This window comes from Bufo bufo, chromosome 3 (assembly GCF_905171765.1).
Source record: "Bufo bufo chromosome 3, aBufBuf1.1, whole genome shotgun sequence".
Taxonomy (NCBI): domain Eukaryota; kingdom Metazoa; phylum Chordata; class Amphibia; order Anura; family Bufonidae; genus Bufo; species Bufo bufo.
Genome location: NC_053391.1, coordinates 8662430 through 8678463, shown reverse-complemented (window position 1 = coordinate 8678463; position 16034 = coordinate 8662430). Strand labels below are relative to the sequence as shown.

The window sequence follows — 16034 nt, the reverse complement described above, 5'->3', positions numbered from 1 at the left end:
CTCTAGTCTAAGTACAATATAAGATAAGGCCTCTGGCCTGGATACAAGATGAGATAAAGCCTCTAGCCTGGATCCAAGATGAGATACGACCTCTAGCCTGGATACAAGATGAGATAAAGCCTCTAGCCTGGATCCAAGATGAGATACGACCTCTAGCCTGGATACAAGATGAGATACGGCCTCTAGCCTGGATACAAGATGAGATACGGCCTCTAGCCTGGATACAAGATGAGATACAACCTCTACCCTGGATACAAGATGAGATACAACCTCTAGCCTGGATACAAGATGAGATACGGCCTCTAGCCTGGATACAAGATGAGATACGGCCTCTAGCCTGGATACAAGATAAGAAATGGCCTCTAGCCTGCATCCAAGATGAGATACGGCCTCTAGCCTGGATACAAGATAAGAAATGGCCTCTAGCCTGCATCCAAGATGAGATACGACCTCTAGCCTGGATCCAAGATGAGGTACGGCCTCTAGCCTGGATACAAGATGAGATACGGCCTCTAGCCTGGATACGAAATGAGATGCGACCTCTAGCCTACGTACAGGGTGAGATACCGCATCTAGTCTGGGTACAGAGTGACATACAGCCTCTAGCCTGGATACAAGATAAGAAATGGCCTCTAGCCTGCATCCAAGATGAGATACGGCCTCTAGCCTGGATACAAGATAAGAAATGGCCTCTAGCCTGCATCCAAGATGAGATACGACCTCTAGCCTGGATCCAAGATGAGGTACGGCCTCTAGCCTGGATACAAGATAAGATACGGCCTCATGCCTGGATATAAGATGAACAATGACCTCTAGCCTGGATACAAGATGAGATACGACCTCTAGCCAGGATACAAGATGAGATACGACCTCTAGCCTGGATCCAAGATGAGATACGGCCTCTAGCCTGTATACAAGATGAGATACAGCCTCTAGCCTAGATACAAGATGAGATACAACCTCTAGCCTGGATACAAGATGAGATACGGCCTCTAGCCTGGATACAAGATAAGATACTGCCTCGTGCCTGGATATAAGATGAACAACGACCTCTAACCTGGATACAAGATGAGATACGGCCTCTAGCCTGCATATAAGATGAGATACGGCCTCTAGCCTGGATACAAGATGAGATACGGCCTCTAGCCTGGATACAAGATAAGATACTGCCTCGTGCCTGGATATAAGATGAACAACGACCTCTAACCTGGATACAAGATGAGATACGGCCTCTAGCCTGGATACAAGATGAGATACGACCTCTAGCCTGGATACAAGATGAGATACGACCTCTAGCCTGGATCCAAGATGAGATACGGCCTCTAGCCTGCATACAAGATGAGATACGGCCTCTAGCCTGGATACAAGATGAGATACAGCCTCTAGCCTGGATACAAGATGAGATACAACCTCTAGCCTGGATACAAGATGAGATACGGCCTCTAGCATGGATACAAGATGAGATACGGCCTCTAGCCTGGATACAGGATGAGATACGACCTCTAGCCTGGATCCAAGATGAGATACGGCCTCTAGCCTGGATACAAGATGAGATACGGCCTCTAGCCTGGATACAAGATGAGATACAACCTCTAGCCTGGATACAAGATGAGATACAACCTCTAGCCTGGATACAAGAATAGATACAACCTCTAGCCTGGATACAAGATGAGATACGGCCTCTATCCTGGATACAAGATGAGATACAGCCTCTAGCCTGGATACAAGATGAGATACAGCCTCTAGCCTGGATACAAGATGAGATACAACCTCTAGCCTGGATACAAGATGAGATACGGCCTCTAGCCTGGATGCGACCTCTGGCCTACGTACAGGGTGAGATACTGCCTCTAGCCTGGGTACAGAGTGACATACAGCCTTCAGCCTGGATACAAAATGAGATACAGCATCTAGTCTGGGTACAGGGTGAGATACAGCCTCTAGCTTGGATACAGGGTGAGATACAGTGGGGCACGTTTGCCCACAGATGTTACAGTTGGGCCTGTAGATCCTGCTCACTTGTAGGTTGGTGAAACTGGCGTCCCTGCTGGTCCCATTAAGCTGAATTGGTGATAAATTTGCTAACCGGACGGCCAAGAAAGTGTAATCTGGAGGAGACATTCCTTGGAAACCCTTGCTGTCTGTGGTGAGAAATGGAAGCCCTGCCATGAGAGGAACACATGTGGCGTCAAGATGTCCTGCACGTATCACTGAGCTGTCAGTGTCCCTCGTATCAAGACTGTGGTAAGCGATGGCTCCCCCGATCATCACCAATCAGAACCTGGATTCGTCACTAAAGATGATGCAGTTCCAGTCCGTAGCAGTCCAGGTTCCTCATTCAGGACACCACTGTGACAGGGACTGGCTGTCAATAGCAGGACACATAATGGGTGCCGTGACACCAAATTTCCTTGATCTGGCCAGAGACAGGTGTGTCACGAAGGGGCTACCTGTGTCTGGATGGTGGACAGTGAAAGTGTGGAGCTGCTTGTACTATTGGTGGTGTGTCTGGGCCACCCGGAGCCCGTGCCCTCACGTAACCACTGCTCCCAACATCTAATAACAGCTAGGACAGAACGGCCTATATGGCAGGCAATTCATCGAAACCACCGTCCAATGATGTGCCCTCTCAAAGTCTGTCAATCGGGCAAAATGTCTTCCGGTAGGTCATAGAGGCATGAATAGCGTCACCAAAAGGTACTTTACCCAAAAGTAGCTTCTGAGAGCCTTTCTATTTTACATCCTCTTGTGGCAAGACCCAGAGTCTAGTCCGACCACACATGTAGTCCATTAGATATCTGCCTGAGGCAGAACTGCGGCAATCTGACATTTCTATTTGGGTGCGGTATGTTTTTGTCAATGAGTGTATTATTAAAAAGAGTCCTATTTTTTTTGTTGCAAAAATTTGATTTATTTTTAAACCCATTTGGCCCCTGGTGGTATTTATATGGCTCCTCAGTTGGCTCCTCATTTGGTTACTCAGAAGCAAGAAGAATAGGAAAAGGTGGAGCGAGGGGAAAGATAGTCCCTACAGACCACCCCAGGCATGGGCACACACAGGGCTGATCACAGATCAGATGGCATGAAGTGTGAGGGGTTACTTACACTGGCCTTCTGCTCCTCATCGTTCCCCCTGGGCTGTTCCAGAGAGGCTCTCCTGAGCACGGGACTGTCGTCGGCTGGTCTAGGCACAGCTGCCATCACGTCCCGGTCTCTGGACCAGCCCCCCTCTTCTTATCCCATCTATTTCACGAGACTGATGGGGAGAAACAGAAACCAGACGTCAATTATAATTATATTATCATAATGTATTTATTTTTCATTATTATATATTATCATATTAAATTATTATTATAGAGTTATAACAATCTGCCTGCATGTTCTAAGACGCACTATCTATTCCAGTGGGTGAAAACCTGTCCTGGCCACGCGGTGGACGCACAGCGGCGCGGCTCGTCACACTTCACAGCTCTGATATCTACCTGAGTGACCAGGACAAGTTGGCATCCTCTGGCAGGTTCCTATTCAATGATTGCAAGCAGAGATATTGGAAACCATTATAAAATTTTTACACAAACTATCTTAGAAAATTGCAATGATTTTTCAAACCACAGTTCCCCATAACTACAATCAGTACTTATGAGTGCAATACCTAGTTTTGCCACCAAGTGTCACTGTTGCCATGGCTGTATATTCCAGTTACACAGCGCTGACACCTTCAGGAGAATGGCAGTATTACAAGTGATAACAAATGCTCCCTGCAGTATACTATTATAAAATAGGCACAGTATATTATAGGTATATACACATTTAATATTATTTATACAGCAACATTACAGATAAATTCAAGAAACGTGATTTAAGGTCAATAAAGGGGTTCTCCTCTCTGGGCAATCCCTACTTGTTAGAAGGGATCATGGCAATAAACCTGTCACGGAGTGTTCCTCTGCTGGGAGCCCCAGTAATGAATAATCATTCACAATTTCACATCAATGGGTTTTCTGTGTCCAGATGAGAGACCCTCTTTATAATCACTCTCCACTGGCCGAGAGATGAGGATCCTAAACAGAGGACCCCCCACCCTGTCTTAGAGTGTACGAGAATGGGTTTCCAACATCAGACAACCCCTTAATAACACATTCAATGAAAAATGCTTTCTCTGGGGGTTTAAGGAAAATGTTCACACTTTTAGACATATACAAAGAAAAACAGAATAAAAAAAAGAAAAAATGGTGCCCCTATACTCATACATGTTCTGAAAGTAGACCCCTGGAAAGGCCACCAAGCACTTTGCAATTATTTGCAAACCCTAATATTTGGAAAAATAAAAAACAAAAATGCATAAAGAAGTAAAAGTTTGATTGAAGCAGAAAACAAGATGCAACACACATCCTAACATTAAAGATATTCATAGCTCATACATATCACATGTCTACATGAACATATTAGGATATAACCACCAGAACTGGAGAGATAAAAAAGAATCTCTGCAGCACAAACATCCATAAATGACCTGTTAGGTGCTAGGAGGGTGCTATGTGTAACTGCTCATCTCTTCACTCCCTTAGTACACAATAAAGACCATATGTCAAGGATCTTCAACTTGCGGCCCTCCAGCTGTTGCAAAACTACAACTCCAGCATGCCCTAATAGCTGCAGGCTATCCATGCATGCTGGGAGTTGTAGTTTTGCAACAGCTGGCGGTCCATAGGATGGGCATGCCTGCCATAAGTAATAGTGGGTGATATAATGAAGAAAAGCTCCTATATTCCATCCCTAAATAATAAAAAGGGTGTTACCACTAACAGAAGTTCATGTATCCCCTCCCTGATTGATAAGGAAAGTGATATCATGAAGAAAAGCTCCTGTATCCCTTCCCTGACTGATAATCTGGAATGATAACAGGTAGAAAGGCTTCTGTATCCCACCCCTGATTGATAAGAGGGTGATATATGAAGAAAAATTCCTGTATCTACTCCCTGAATCATAGGATGGTGACACCATGAAGAAAAGCTCTTATACCCCCTCCCAGATTGATACAATGTTTGATACTATGAAGAAAAGCTCCTGTATCCTCTGGCTGATTGATAAGTTGAGTGAAAACTTGAAGAAAAGCTGCTGTATCCCTTCCCTGTTTCATAGATGGGTGATCCCATGAAGAAAAGCTCCTGTATCCCCTTCCCTGTTTCATAGATGGGTGATCCCATGAAGAAAAGCTCCTGTATCCCCTCCCTGGTGCCAGTGGAAGCCTGTACAGGGGGGAGAGACAGTAAATGTCATGCCCTGCTCTGACTATGTGCGGAGGTCGGCCAGAATAGCAGCACGTGTTTAGTTTTTTGTTTTGTTTTGCAGTCGTGCTGGTTCCGCCTTCCTTCAGGTGCACTGGGTGGAGTCATTGGTTTAAATATCACTCAATCTCAGGGTTCTGTGCGGGTTATAGAAATCTGTCTGGCCTTGGAGTCAAGGAAGGAAGGATTGTCTTTTCCAGCTCAGATAAGATAAGTTTGGTTTCTGTGTTTGTTGCTTGCTGTCTAAATTGTTTGTATCTCATCTGTCTCCTCCAGGTTCTGTGGGAGCAGGCTGCCCCTATTTCCCCTTTCACCATCTCAGGGATTCTAGGGTTTTTGCAGCCCAGGCACGAGGACACATTATTCCAACCATTAAGGTCTGAATGTGGGCTTAGCAGTGTAGGGAGAGAGGTCAGGGATTCGCTAGGAGGTGACCCTTTCCCAGCTGCTCGCATTGTAATTGTTTGTTGGTTTATCTGTGTATCTGAGATCCTATACCGCCGTGACAGTAAAAGGCTGTGATCTTTCTTCTTGCTCTCACTTGCAGCTCCCCCTTCCACGGATACAAAACTAGGAAGTAAAACTTTTCATCCTGCTGAACAAGTGCTACTTTCTGACTAGAGACTTGACCCCCTTTGACCCCATGATCATTTGAAAGGTAATATTTGAGCCATCAGATATGACAATTATCATGACGCATAAGTCTTTGGCAGTGAATGAGTTATATGTCTAAAGACCCAAACACAAGACTCCACATTGTGGACAAACGGGTCATATGTAATAATGTATCTACAAGACAAAGTCCATTCTCATAACTTCCAGATGGACTCGCATATCGGCTATTGTTCTTCTTCCATACGACCCATGAGGACACAGGCATTTCACCCAACCGTCCTGTTTTTTTGTGATATTGTCCTGTAAAATGGTCCTTACTATAGGGGGATTCACATGAGTTGTAGCAGTGATGCCCAACCTATGGCCCGCAGGCCAAGTCCGGCCCGCAAAGCTGTGTCATGCGACCCGTGCGACTCCCTGGAAAAAGTCTAAGGCGTACCAATACGCAGCGAGCGCTGTGAACGGCACAGGCAGTGCAGCGATGCTGCCTGTGCCTGAAATAACCAATAGCAAAGCTCTTTACAGCAAGAAGCTTTGTTATTGGTTGGTATAGGCGCGCGCCGGAGTGATACAGGTTCTGCAGCAGGGGAAGCCAGCGGGAGCTGGAAGGAGGAGGGGCTGGCTCCGGGGGTGGCTGTTGTAAGGAGAGCAGGACCTTGGGAAACGAGACAGGGCCGCTGGAGAGGTAAGAAGCCACGGACTCATGTGACTGGTCCCCGGTGACCCTGCTCCCCCCTCCTCCTGTCACTCACTAGTGACCCTGCTCCGCCCTCCTCCTGTCCCCCCACTAGTGACCCTGCTCCGCCCTCCTCCTGTCACCCCACTAGTGACCCTGCTCCGCCCTCCTCCTGTCCCCCCACTAGTGACCCTGCTCCGCCCTCCTCCTGTCCCACCACTAGTGACCCTGCTCCGCCCTCCTCCTGTCACTCACTAGTGACCCTGCTCCGCCCTCCTCCTGTCACTCACTAGTGACCCTGCTCCGCCCTCCTCCTGTTACCCCACTAGTGACCCTGCTCCCCCCTCCTCCTGTCACCCCACTAGTGAACCTGCTCCCCCCTCCTCCTGCCACCCCACTAGTGACCCTGCTCCTCCTGTCACCCCACTAGTGACCCTGCTCCCCCTCCTCCTGTCACCCCACTAGTGACCCTGCTCCCCCCTCCTCCTGCCACCTCACTAGTGACCCTGCTCCCCCTCCTCCTGTCACCCCACTAGTGACCCTGCTCCCCCTCCTCCTGTCACTCACTAGTGACCCTGCTCCCCCTCCGCCTGTCACCCCACTAGTGACCCTGCTTCCCACTCCTCCTGTCACCACACTAGTGACCCTGCTCCCCCTCCTCCTGTCAACCCACTAGTGACCCTGCTCCCCCTCCGCCTGTCACCCCACTAGTGAACCTGCTCCGCCCTCCTCCTGTCACCTCACTAGTGACCCTGCTCCCCCTCCGCCTGTCACCCCACTAGTGACCCTGCTTCCCCCTCCGCCTGTCACCTCACTAGTGACCCTGCTCCGCCCTCCTCCTGTCACCCCACTAGTGACCCTGCTCCCCCCTCCTCCTTTCACCCCACTAGTGACCCTGCTCCCCCCTCTTCCTGTCACCTCACTAGTGACCCTGCTCCGCCCTCCTCCTGTCACCTCACTAGTGACCCTGCTCCCCCTCCTCCTGTCACCTCACTAGTGAACCTGCTCCCCCCTCCTCCTGCCACCTCACTAGTGACCCGGCTCCCCCCTTCTCCTGTCACCTCACTAGTGACCCTGCTCCGCCCTCCTCCTGTCACCCCACTAGTGACCCTGCTTCCCCCTCCTCCTGTCACTTCACTAGTGACCCTGCTCCGCCCTCCTCCTGTCACCCCACTAGTGACCCTGCTCCCCCTCCTCCTGTCACCCCACTAGTGAACCTGCTCCGCCCTCCTCCTGTCACCCCACTAGTGACCCTGCTTCCCCCTCCTCCTGTCACCCCACTAGTGACCCTGCTCCGCCCTCCTCCTGTCACCCCACTAGTGACCCTGCTTCCCCCTCCTCCTGTCACCTCACTAGTGACCCTGCTTCCCACTCCTCCTGTCACCTCACTAGTGACCCTGCTCCGCCCTCCTCCTGTCACCCCACTAGTGACCCTGCTCCCCCCTCCTCCTGTCACCCCACTAGTGACCCTGCTCTCCCCCTCCTCCTGTCACCTCACTAGTGACCCTGCTCCCCCTCCGCCTGTCACCCCACTAGTGACCCTGCTTCCCCCTCCTCCTGTCACCTCACTAGTGACCCTGCTCCCCCCTCCTCCTGTCACCCCACTAGTGACCCTGCTCCCCGCTCCTCCTGTCACCTCACTAGTGACCCTGCTCCCCCTCCTCCTGTCACCTCACTAGTGACCCTGCTTCCCACTCCTCCTGTCTCCCCACTAGTGACCCTGCTTCCCCCTCCGCCTGTCACCTCACTAGTGACCTGCTCCGCCCTCCTCCTGTCACCCCACTAGTGACCCTGCTTCCCCCTCCTCCTGTCACTTCACTAGTGACCCTGCTCCGCCCTCCTCCTGTCACCCCACTAGTGACCCTGCTCCCCCTCCTCCTGTCACCCCACTAGTGAACCTGCTCCGCCCTCCTCCTGTCACCCCACTAGTGACCCTGCTTCCCCCTCCGCCTGTCACCTCACTAGTGACCCTGCTCCCCCCTCCTCCTGTCACCCCACTAGTGACCCTGCTTCCCCCTCCGCCTGTCACCTCACTAGTGACCCTGCTCCGCCCTCCTCCTGTCACCCCACTAGTGACCCTGCTTCCCCCTCCTCCTGTCACCCCACTAGTGACCCTGCTCCCCCCTCCGCCTGTCACCCCACTAGTGACCCTGCTTCCCACTCCTCCTGTCACCCCACTAGTGACCCTGCTCCCCCTCCGCCTGTCACCCCACTAGTGACCCTGCTTCCTACTCCTCCTGTCACCCCACTAGTGACCATGCTTCCCACTCCTCCTGTCACCCCACTAGTGACCCTGCTCCCCCTCCGCCTGTCACCCCACTAGTGACCCTGCCTCCCCCTCCTCCTGTCACCCCACTAGTGACCCTGCTCCCCCTCCTCCTGTCACCTCACTAGTGACCCTGCTCCCCCTCCACCTGTCACCCCACTAGTGACCCTGCTTCCCTCTCCGCCTGTCACCTCACTAGTGACCCTGCTCCGCCCTCCTCCTGTCACCCCACTAGTGACCCTGCTCCCCCCTTCTCCTGTCACCCCACTAGTGACCTTGCTCCCCCCTCCTCCTGTCACCTCACTAGTGACCCTGCTCCGCCCTCCTCCTGTCACCTCACTAGTGAACCTGCTCCCCCCTCCTCCTGCCACCTCACTAGTGACCCTGCTCCCCCCTCCTCCTGTCACCTCACTAGTGACCCTGCTCCGCCCTCCTCCTGTCACCCCACTAGTGACCCTGCTTTCCCCTCCTCCTGTCACCTCACTAGTGACCCTGCTCCGCCCTCCTCCTGTCACCCCACTAGTGACCCTGCTCCCTCCTCCGCCTGTCACCTCACTAGTGACCCTGCTCCGCCCTCCTCCTGTCACCCCACTAGTGATCCTGCTCCCCCCTCCTCCTGTCACCCCACTAGTGACCCTGCTACCCCTCCTCCTCTCGCCCCACTAGTGACCCTGCTTCCTCTTCCTCCTCTCGCCCCACTAGTGACCCTGCTCCGCCCTCCTTCTGTCACCCCACTAGTGACCCTAAACCCCCTCCTCCTGTCACCCCACTAGTGACCCTGATCCCCCTCCTCCTGTCACCCCACAGGGAAGAAGCTGAACAGACTCCACCGACTATGATGGGATCTGTTCAGTTTCCGTTCGGGATCCTGTCTTTTTACCAGACACAATAGTGCTGCATACAAGGCTTTTTTGTCTGGTCTTTCGACAGAATCTGCAACAGAGGCTCCAAACGCAGATTTGAAGGCCTACGTATCATGTATTTTAGTAATGCTCACACCTGCCCCCTCACAGTGTTTGCATTTCTTTCTGGCAAAGCTACCTGGTTCAGGCCCGCAAAATGTATACCTTGTATAGTGCGGCCATTAGACAAAAAGTGGTTGGTCACCACTGAGATATAGCATATGGATACCCCAGGAGGGTCCTCTAGCCCGTATGAATATTTCCTTTACCGAATCTGCAAGTGCAGAACTGCCATGATTAGAGAAGCAGGCAAATTTGACAACCTCATCGTAGGCGCTAATGACGACCACAGAGGTTGTCACCCAGTAGCAGATATCACTGATTACATGGCAGAAGAGCAGGAGTCCAGGACTGGGGAATGTCGTATTGTCACATAGTCTATAAAAATATGAAATAATAACTAAACCTGTCCGCGTACTTCATTTCACGATCAGGTTTCAGCTACTAAAACTAAGAAATTCCAAAGGGATGTGCTGGATAAAGAAAATAACAGGATATATAGGTGGCGGTTTGGAAAGGCCCTCGGACGTAGAAGATCTTTTAGACGTCACAGGTCTCTACTAAACCCAATAGATTTCTTATGTGACAAGGGAAAAGGAGATTTGATGAAGACGGCCATATAGGGAGAAATGAGAGACAAGGAAATAGCCATGGTAATGGCTCCTCTGTGAACCTTAAGGTAGGAAATCTATCTGATCAACCACGTCCCTAATGCTGACCCTGACTCCTATCCGTATGAGCCGACCCTGATGGTAGGAGGGCTCATACCCTGGAACCTAGGGTCCCTATTAGCCCTAAGGAAATCCCTGAACTAGGAGCAGGGTAAGACGACCTGTTCCATCAAGGGAGAAATGAGAGACAAGGAAATAGCCATGGTAATGGCTCCTCTGTGAACCTTAAGGTAGGAAATCTATCTGATCAACCCCTTACACCTGCTCAAATTGGGGTCTTAAGTCTTGTTTCAGTTTTTGTCCTGCCACTAAACCTGATCATTTTCTTTTAGTAAAATATCTACAATTATTTGCACGGAAACTGGCCTTTAAGAAGATCTTTGCCAGGAAACAAGATAAGAATGATCACTTGGGATCTATTCAGGAACGGGAAGCACTGGGGGCTTCGAGGGAGCTTTTGGAGGAACAAGAGGAATACAAAGGGGGTGAGTACCCTTCCAATCTTCTACCTAAATCTACTAGATTCCCTCAGATTTCACTTTTTCCTGAAATAGATCTATTTGTTGAATTAGTGGCTGCGGAATTTAGAAAAATACCTGAAAACATTTATTCTGATAATCTTAACAGGGAGCAGTCAGTTACGGCAGATGAATAGGGTGGTTTTCAAACCCTCAAATAAAGGTGGAAATGTGGTAATACGGCCCACCAAAATGTATGAGAAAGAGGCTTTCGGCAGTCGAGAGATAGAACGTGCTATAAGAAACTTACATTCAGTCCTTTCTAAATATCAAATAGAATTGAAGGGGATTCTCTCATAAGCCCATGATGTAGGGGTTTTGGATATCCAACAAGTTACAGGTTTGGCGGTGGAGGAACCTATATACCAACATTATATCTACTCCCGAAATTACACAAGGCTTTCCATACACCACCAGGTAGGCCAATTGTGGTAGGGATCAATAGTTTTTTACACCTTTGTGGAATTATTACCATCTTATACTAAAGACAGTTCAGATCTTTTAAGGAAAATCAATGGTATTCATATCCAGCCAGACATGCTTCTTGTTACTTGCGACATCAGACATTCCGATGGGATCACAGCAGTGGCTCGTACGGTGCAGATGAGTAGTCTGGATTCAAAACTTGGTGAGTTCCTTTGTCGAGCATTGGATTCTGCCTTAACACATAATTTCTTTGTGTTTAAGGAGAGTTTTTATTTTCAGTTACAGGGTACGGCCATGGGGGGCGGCCTTTGTGCCGTCGTATGCAAATATATTTCTGGGCCAATGCGAATGTAAGATCTTTATGTCCAATCCGGTGCGATCAATTAACAGGGTCCAATTTTGGACCCGATATATTGACGATATTCTGATCATCTGGCAGGGATTCACTCAAGAGTTGGAGGAATTTATGGCTATATTGAATATGAATTCATATAACATTAAGTGGAATTCCTAGATTTGGAATTACTGGTAGGCCCTATGGGATACATTCAAACTGACCTATACATTGCTACATCCATCCTCGGGCCATCCCCATCATTTCATTAATAATATTCCTATAGGACAGTTTCTGCGGTTAAAACGGATCTGTTCAGATGAGGCAACGTTCAAACAACGAACACGGGAACTCTCCGGGGGTTACAGTAATAGATCAATCAAGGAGGCCTTAAGGAGGGCAGTAAAGAGCCGTCGTGAGGTGCTATTACATAGTCAGAGGAAAAGAGAAGCTGCGAGCTCCATTCGTTTTATCACAAACTTTAATTCCTGGTGTGATTTAGTTCGACAAGTTTTGACAACATTTTAGCCAATTCTGAGAACTGAAGTGGATCTTTGTAAATACATACCGGAAAAAAACGGCACTTACTTATCGTCAATCTGGGAGTCTGAGAAACATTCTCATTCAAAGTCATCACCAAGGTGAGAAACCTGGTAGAGCCTTTGGCTATAAAGGCCCAAAATGGGGGGGTTCTCCCTGTGGAAAATGTGTGGCATGTCCAGATATTGATAAATGTGACACTTTTCAGGACGCGATTGGTAAGGATATATACAAGATCACCCACAAGATTGACTGTCATCTATCATGCCTCTTGTCCATGTGGGAAGGTTTATATTGGGATGACTATCTGGGAACTAAAAAAAAACGGGTACGCGAACATCTTTTTTTCAGCGGCAGATAGTGAATTTATTTCGTGTCTCAAGTCTTTACCGAAACACTTTAGACTCAAACATGACAGTAATGGGGATCTCCTTAGGGTAAGGGGTATTGATGGGGTTTATCAGACCATCCAAGGAGGTGATTGGAAACGACGGTTAGCACAGAAAGAAGCCTGATGGATTGATAAACCCGGTACGTTATCCCCTAGGGGTCCTAATGAATACAATAGTTTTGACCCATTTCATTGATGGGAATATCTCCTTGTTTGACTTCAATTCCCTGTGGAAATTAATTAATGGACGGTGGAGTTGAGATTATTTGGTTCTCCTTTTTGAACAGAACGGTGACCCCCCCCCCCACCATTTGTTGCTGGATGTGGTGTATATTTATTAAGTTGTTTTGCTTTTATTAATGATGTGGAGAGTTATGTGTGGGGGCGCCTGCTACAGCTCTGCTACATCTATACACATGACAGCTGCCCCTGCACACTCAGCTTTGCTATATCTATATATCTCTAAGTATTACTGTAACGGACCGTTTCAGCAGACAAGGGGTTAAAATCCGTTTAGGCGATAAGCCCCTTTCTGAGAGACAGGCACAGCTACTGCAGTATACACCAAACTCCCGAACTGGATACAAAATAGCACTCCAAACTGGAACCACACGAATAGCTGCTAGCAGACGAACAGGAAAAGCATACAATCCTGGCAATCGGTCTTCTAACAGCATACAGTGAATCCCCCCAATAACGAGACAAGGCTCCGTTTTGAGGGTCAAGCAGTGGTCTCAGGTGCTGGCACACCCAGCCTGGTTTTTATTACAGTCTTTTCAAATACAGGACCGCCCACAGGGAGGTATAAAACAACCAATCACATATCAGTTACATCCCACATATTCCCTCCCCTTATCCTGAGAGGAAACTCAATTACACATACAGTTAAAACATACTTTCTACCTAACTTTTATAACTCTAAAACCATACATCACATTCACATAAAAATTACATATTCACAATCAATCCATTCAGGGGAACAACATATTACAAAATGGCATGAATCAGACCAGGGGTTGAAAAGTTAGTAAAAGTATTTTTTGGGCCCTGGCTGGCAGCATGGCAATCTGGCTCAAGCAGGTTTTACAGAGACAATACATCCCCACAATGCATCATGGTTTCCTCCTCTCGGCCCCGGAGACAACTGAGGCGTAATCCAATTATCTCTCAAGACAAAAAGAAGTCACCAATACACATGTGGATATAACAGGACAGACATCACCATTTAAACACACAATTGGACAATGGCACAATAGAAACACACCCAGCATTTTCCTCCCAAGCTGACAAGTTACACTTATTATAAATTGTTACAACTTTGTGAGTTTACATTGGCCATACATATATCTAATATCAATTTAAACAGTATAACTTTGGGACAAACCTATCCAAAATTCACTTGAATAGGTTCAGGGGTTTAAAAGTTAGAATATGGCCCATAATCCAGGGGCAAGAGGCCAGCAGCCAGGCCTCTCCAAAACCCAGTGGCGAGGTTGGTTTTGCCACAATTACTATACAGTAGATAGATATATAGAGATATAGCAGAGCTGAGTGTGCAGGGGCAGCTGTCATGTGTATAGATGTAGCAGAGCTGGGTGTGCTGGGGGAGCTGTCATATATAGAGATATAGTAGAGCTGAGTGTGCATTGGCACTATGATACTGCACACTCAGCTCTGCTATATCTATATATCTCTAAGTATTACTATACAGTAGATAGATATAGAGATATATAGCAGAGCTGAGTGCACTGGGGCAGCTGTCATGTGTATAGATGTAGCAGAGCTGGGTGTGCTGGGGCAGCTGTCATGTGTATAGATGTAGCAGAGCTGGGTGTGCTGGGGCAGCTATCATAAATAGAGATATAGCAGAGCTGAGTGCGCTGGGGCAGCTGTCATGTGTATGGATGTACACTAGCTATCAAAGTTATAACAGAGTCTACAGTAGAAGTCTCATATTTTTTCAGTCAGTGGCTATGCAGATCTTATGGCTGTGTGGTTAGATGCTTTGCCTCTGATACAGAAGTTTGTGGGTTCGAGTCCCAGCAGAAACTTTTCTGAAATACACAAGCACTGACTCCATATATGGACATACAGCGCGGGACACAGGAAGAGGCTGCATCGCATCGCTGACATGGAGGTAAGTACAAGTGTTTTTTGTTTTTTTAAATACCCGACTGTTACTGCCACATGGGGAAAGCGGGAGGTACTTGATACTGGCACATGATATGGGGGGGGGGCACTCTGGCTACTGGCACATGATGGTGGGGGGGCTCTTATTACTGGCACATGATTGGGGGCATCTATGGGGGCTCTTATTACTGGCACATGATCGGGGGCATCTATGGGGGCACATCTTACTGGCACATGATTAGGGGGCATCTATGGGGGCACATCTTACTGGCACATGATTGGGGGAAATCTATGGGGGCATATCTTACTGGCACATGATTAGGGGGCATCTATGGGGGCACATCTTACTGGCACATGTTTGGGGGGCATCTATTGGGGCACTTATTACTGGCACATTATTGGGTGGCACTATATGGGCATCTACTGAGGCTAAAAAGAAGGGGTATTTTATATGGGGGGCTCTATATAGGGGCATTTTATACTGGGACACGTTATGGTGGGTACTATGGGGAAGGGGGAGAGGAATACTATGGGGACATCTACGGGGGCACTGAGAAGGTGTATTTTATATTGGGGGGCTCTATATAGGGGCATTTTATACTGGGACACGTTATGGTGGGTACTATGGGGAAGGGGGAGAGGAGCACTATGGGGACATCTACGGGGGCACTGAGAAGGTGTATTTTATATTGACACATTATGGGAACATTAGCTCAACTGGGGGCATTACAAGGGGGTATGTTTTGCACATTATAAGGAGAATTATTTCTACTGGGGGGGCATTATGGTGGGCTTTATTACTCCCCCATGGTATGACCCCCTAGTAGCAGCACCAGCCTCTCCCTGCTCTGCTATCCCTCTGCCCCTTCTCTAAATCCTTATTATGAAATCTTTCTCATTAGGATAAAGCACAACATCAGCTCCGCCGAGCCCCCGGCCAAAGTGTGGAAGTGGCATCCGAGATATACCTCTACACTGTGCCCCACAATATACAGTATACCTCTACACTGTGCCACACAATATACAGTATACCTCTACACTGTGCCACACAATATACAGTATACCTCTACACTGTGCCACACAATATACAGTATACCTCTACACTGTGCCACACAATGTACAGTATACCGCTACACTGTGCCACACAATATACAGTATACCTCTACACTGTGCCACACAATATACAGTATACCTCTACACTGTGTCACACAATATAC

General features: G+C 48.5%; 1 protein-coding gene across 6 annotated transcripts in view; it reads right to left on the bottom strand.

The window, feature by feature from the left end:
• GRAMD1C (GRAM domain containing 1C) overlaps positions 1-16034 on the bottom strand; it is a 182737-nt gene that overhangs the window by 112984 nt on the left and 53719 nt on the right. For 4 of the 6 annotated variants that reach the window (XM_040422874.1, XM_040422877.1, XM_040422875.1 and 1 more), the window contains exon 2: positions 3106-3256. The exons of the other annotated variants lie outside the window; for them this stretch is intronic. In XM_040422874.1, the coding sequence (XP_040278808.1) occupies positions 3106-3201 (96 nt within the window). In that variant the 5' untranslated portion in view covers positions 3202-3256. The remainder of the gene's footprint in view (positions 1-3105; positions 3257-16034) is intronic. 6 annotated transcript variants of the gene reach the window in all.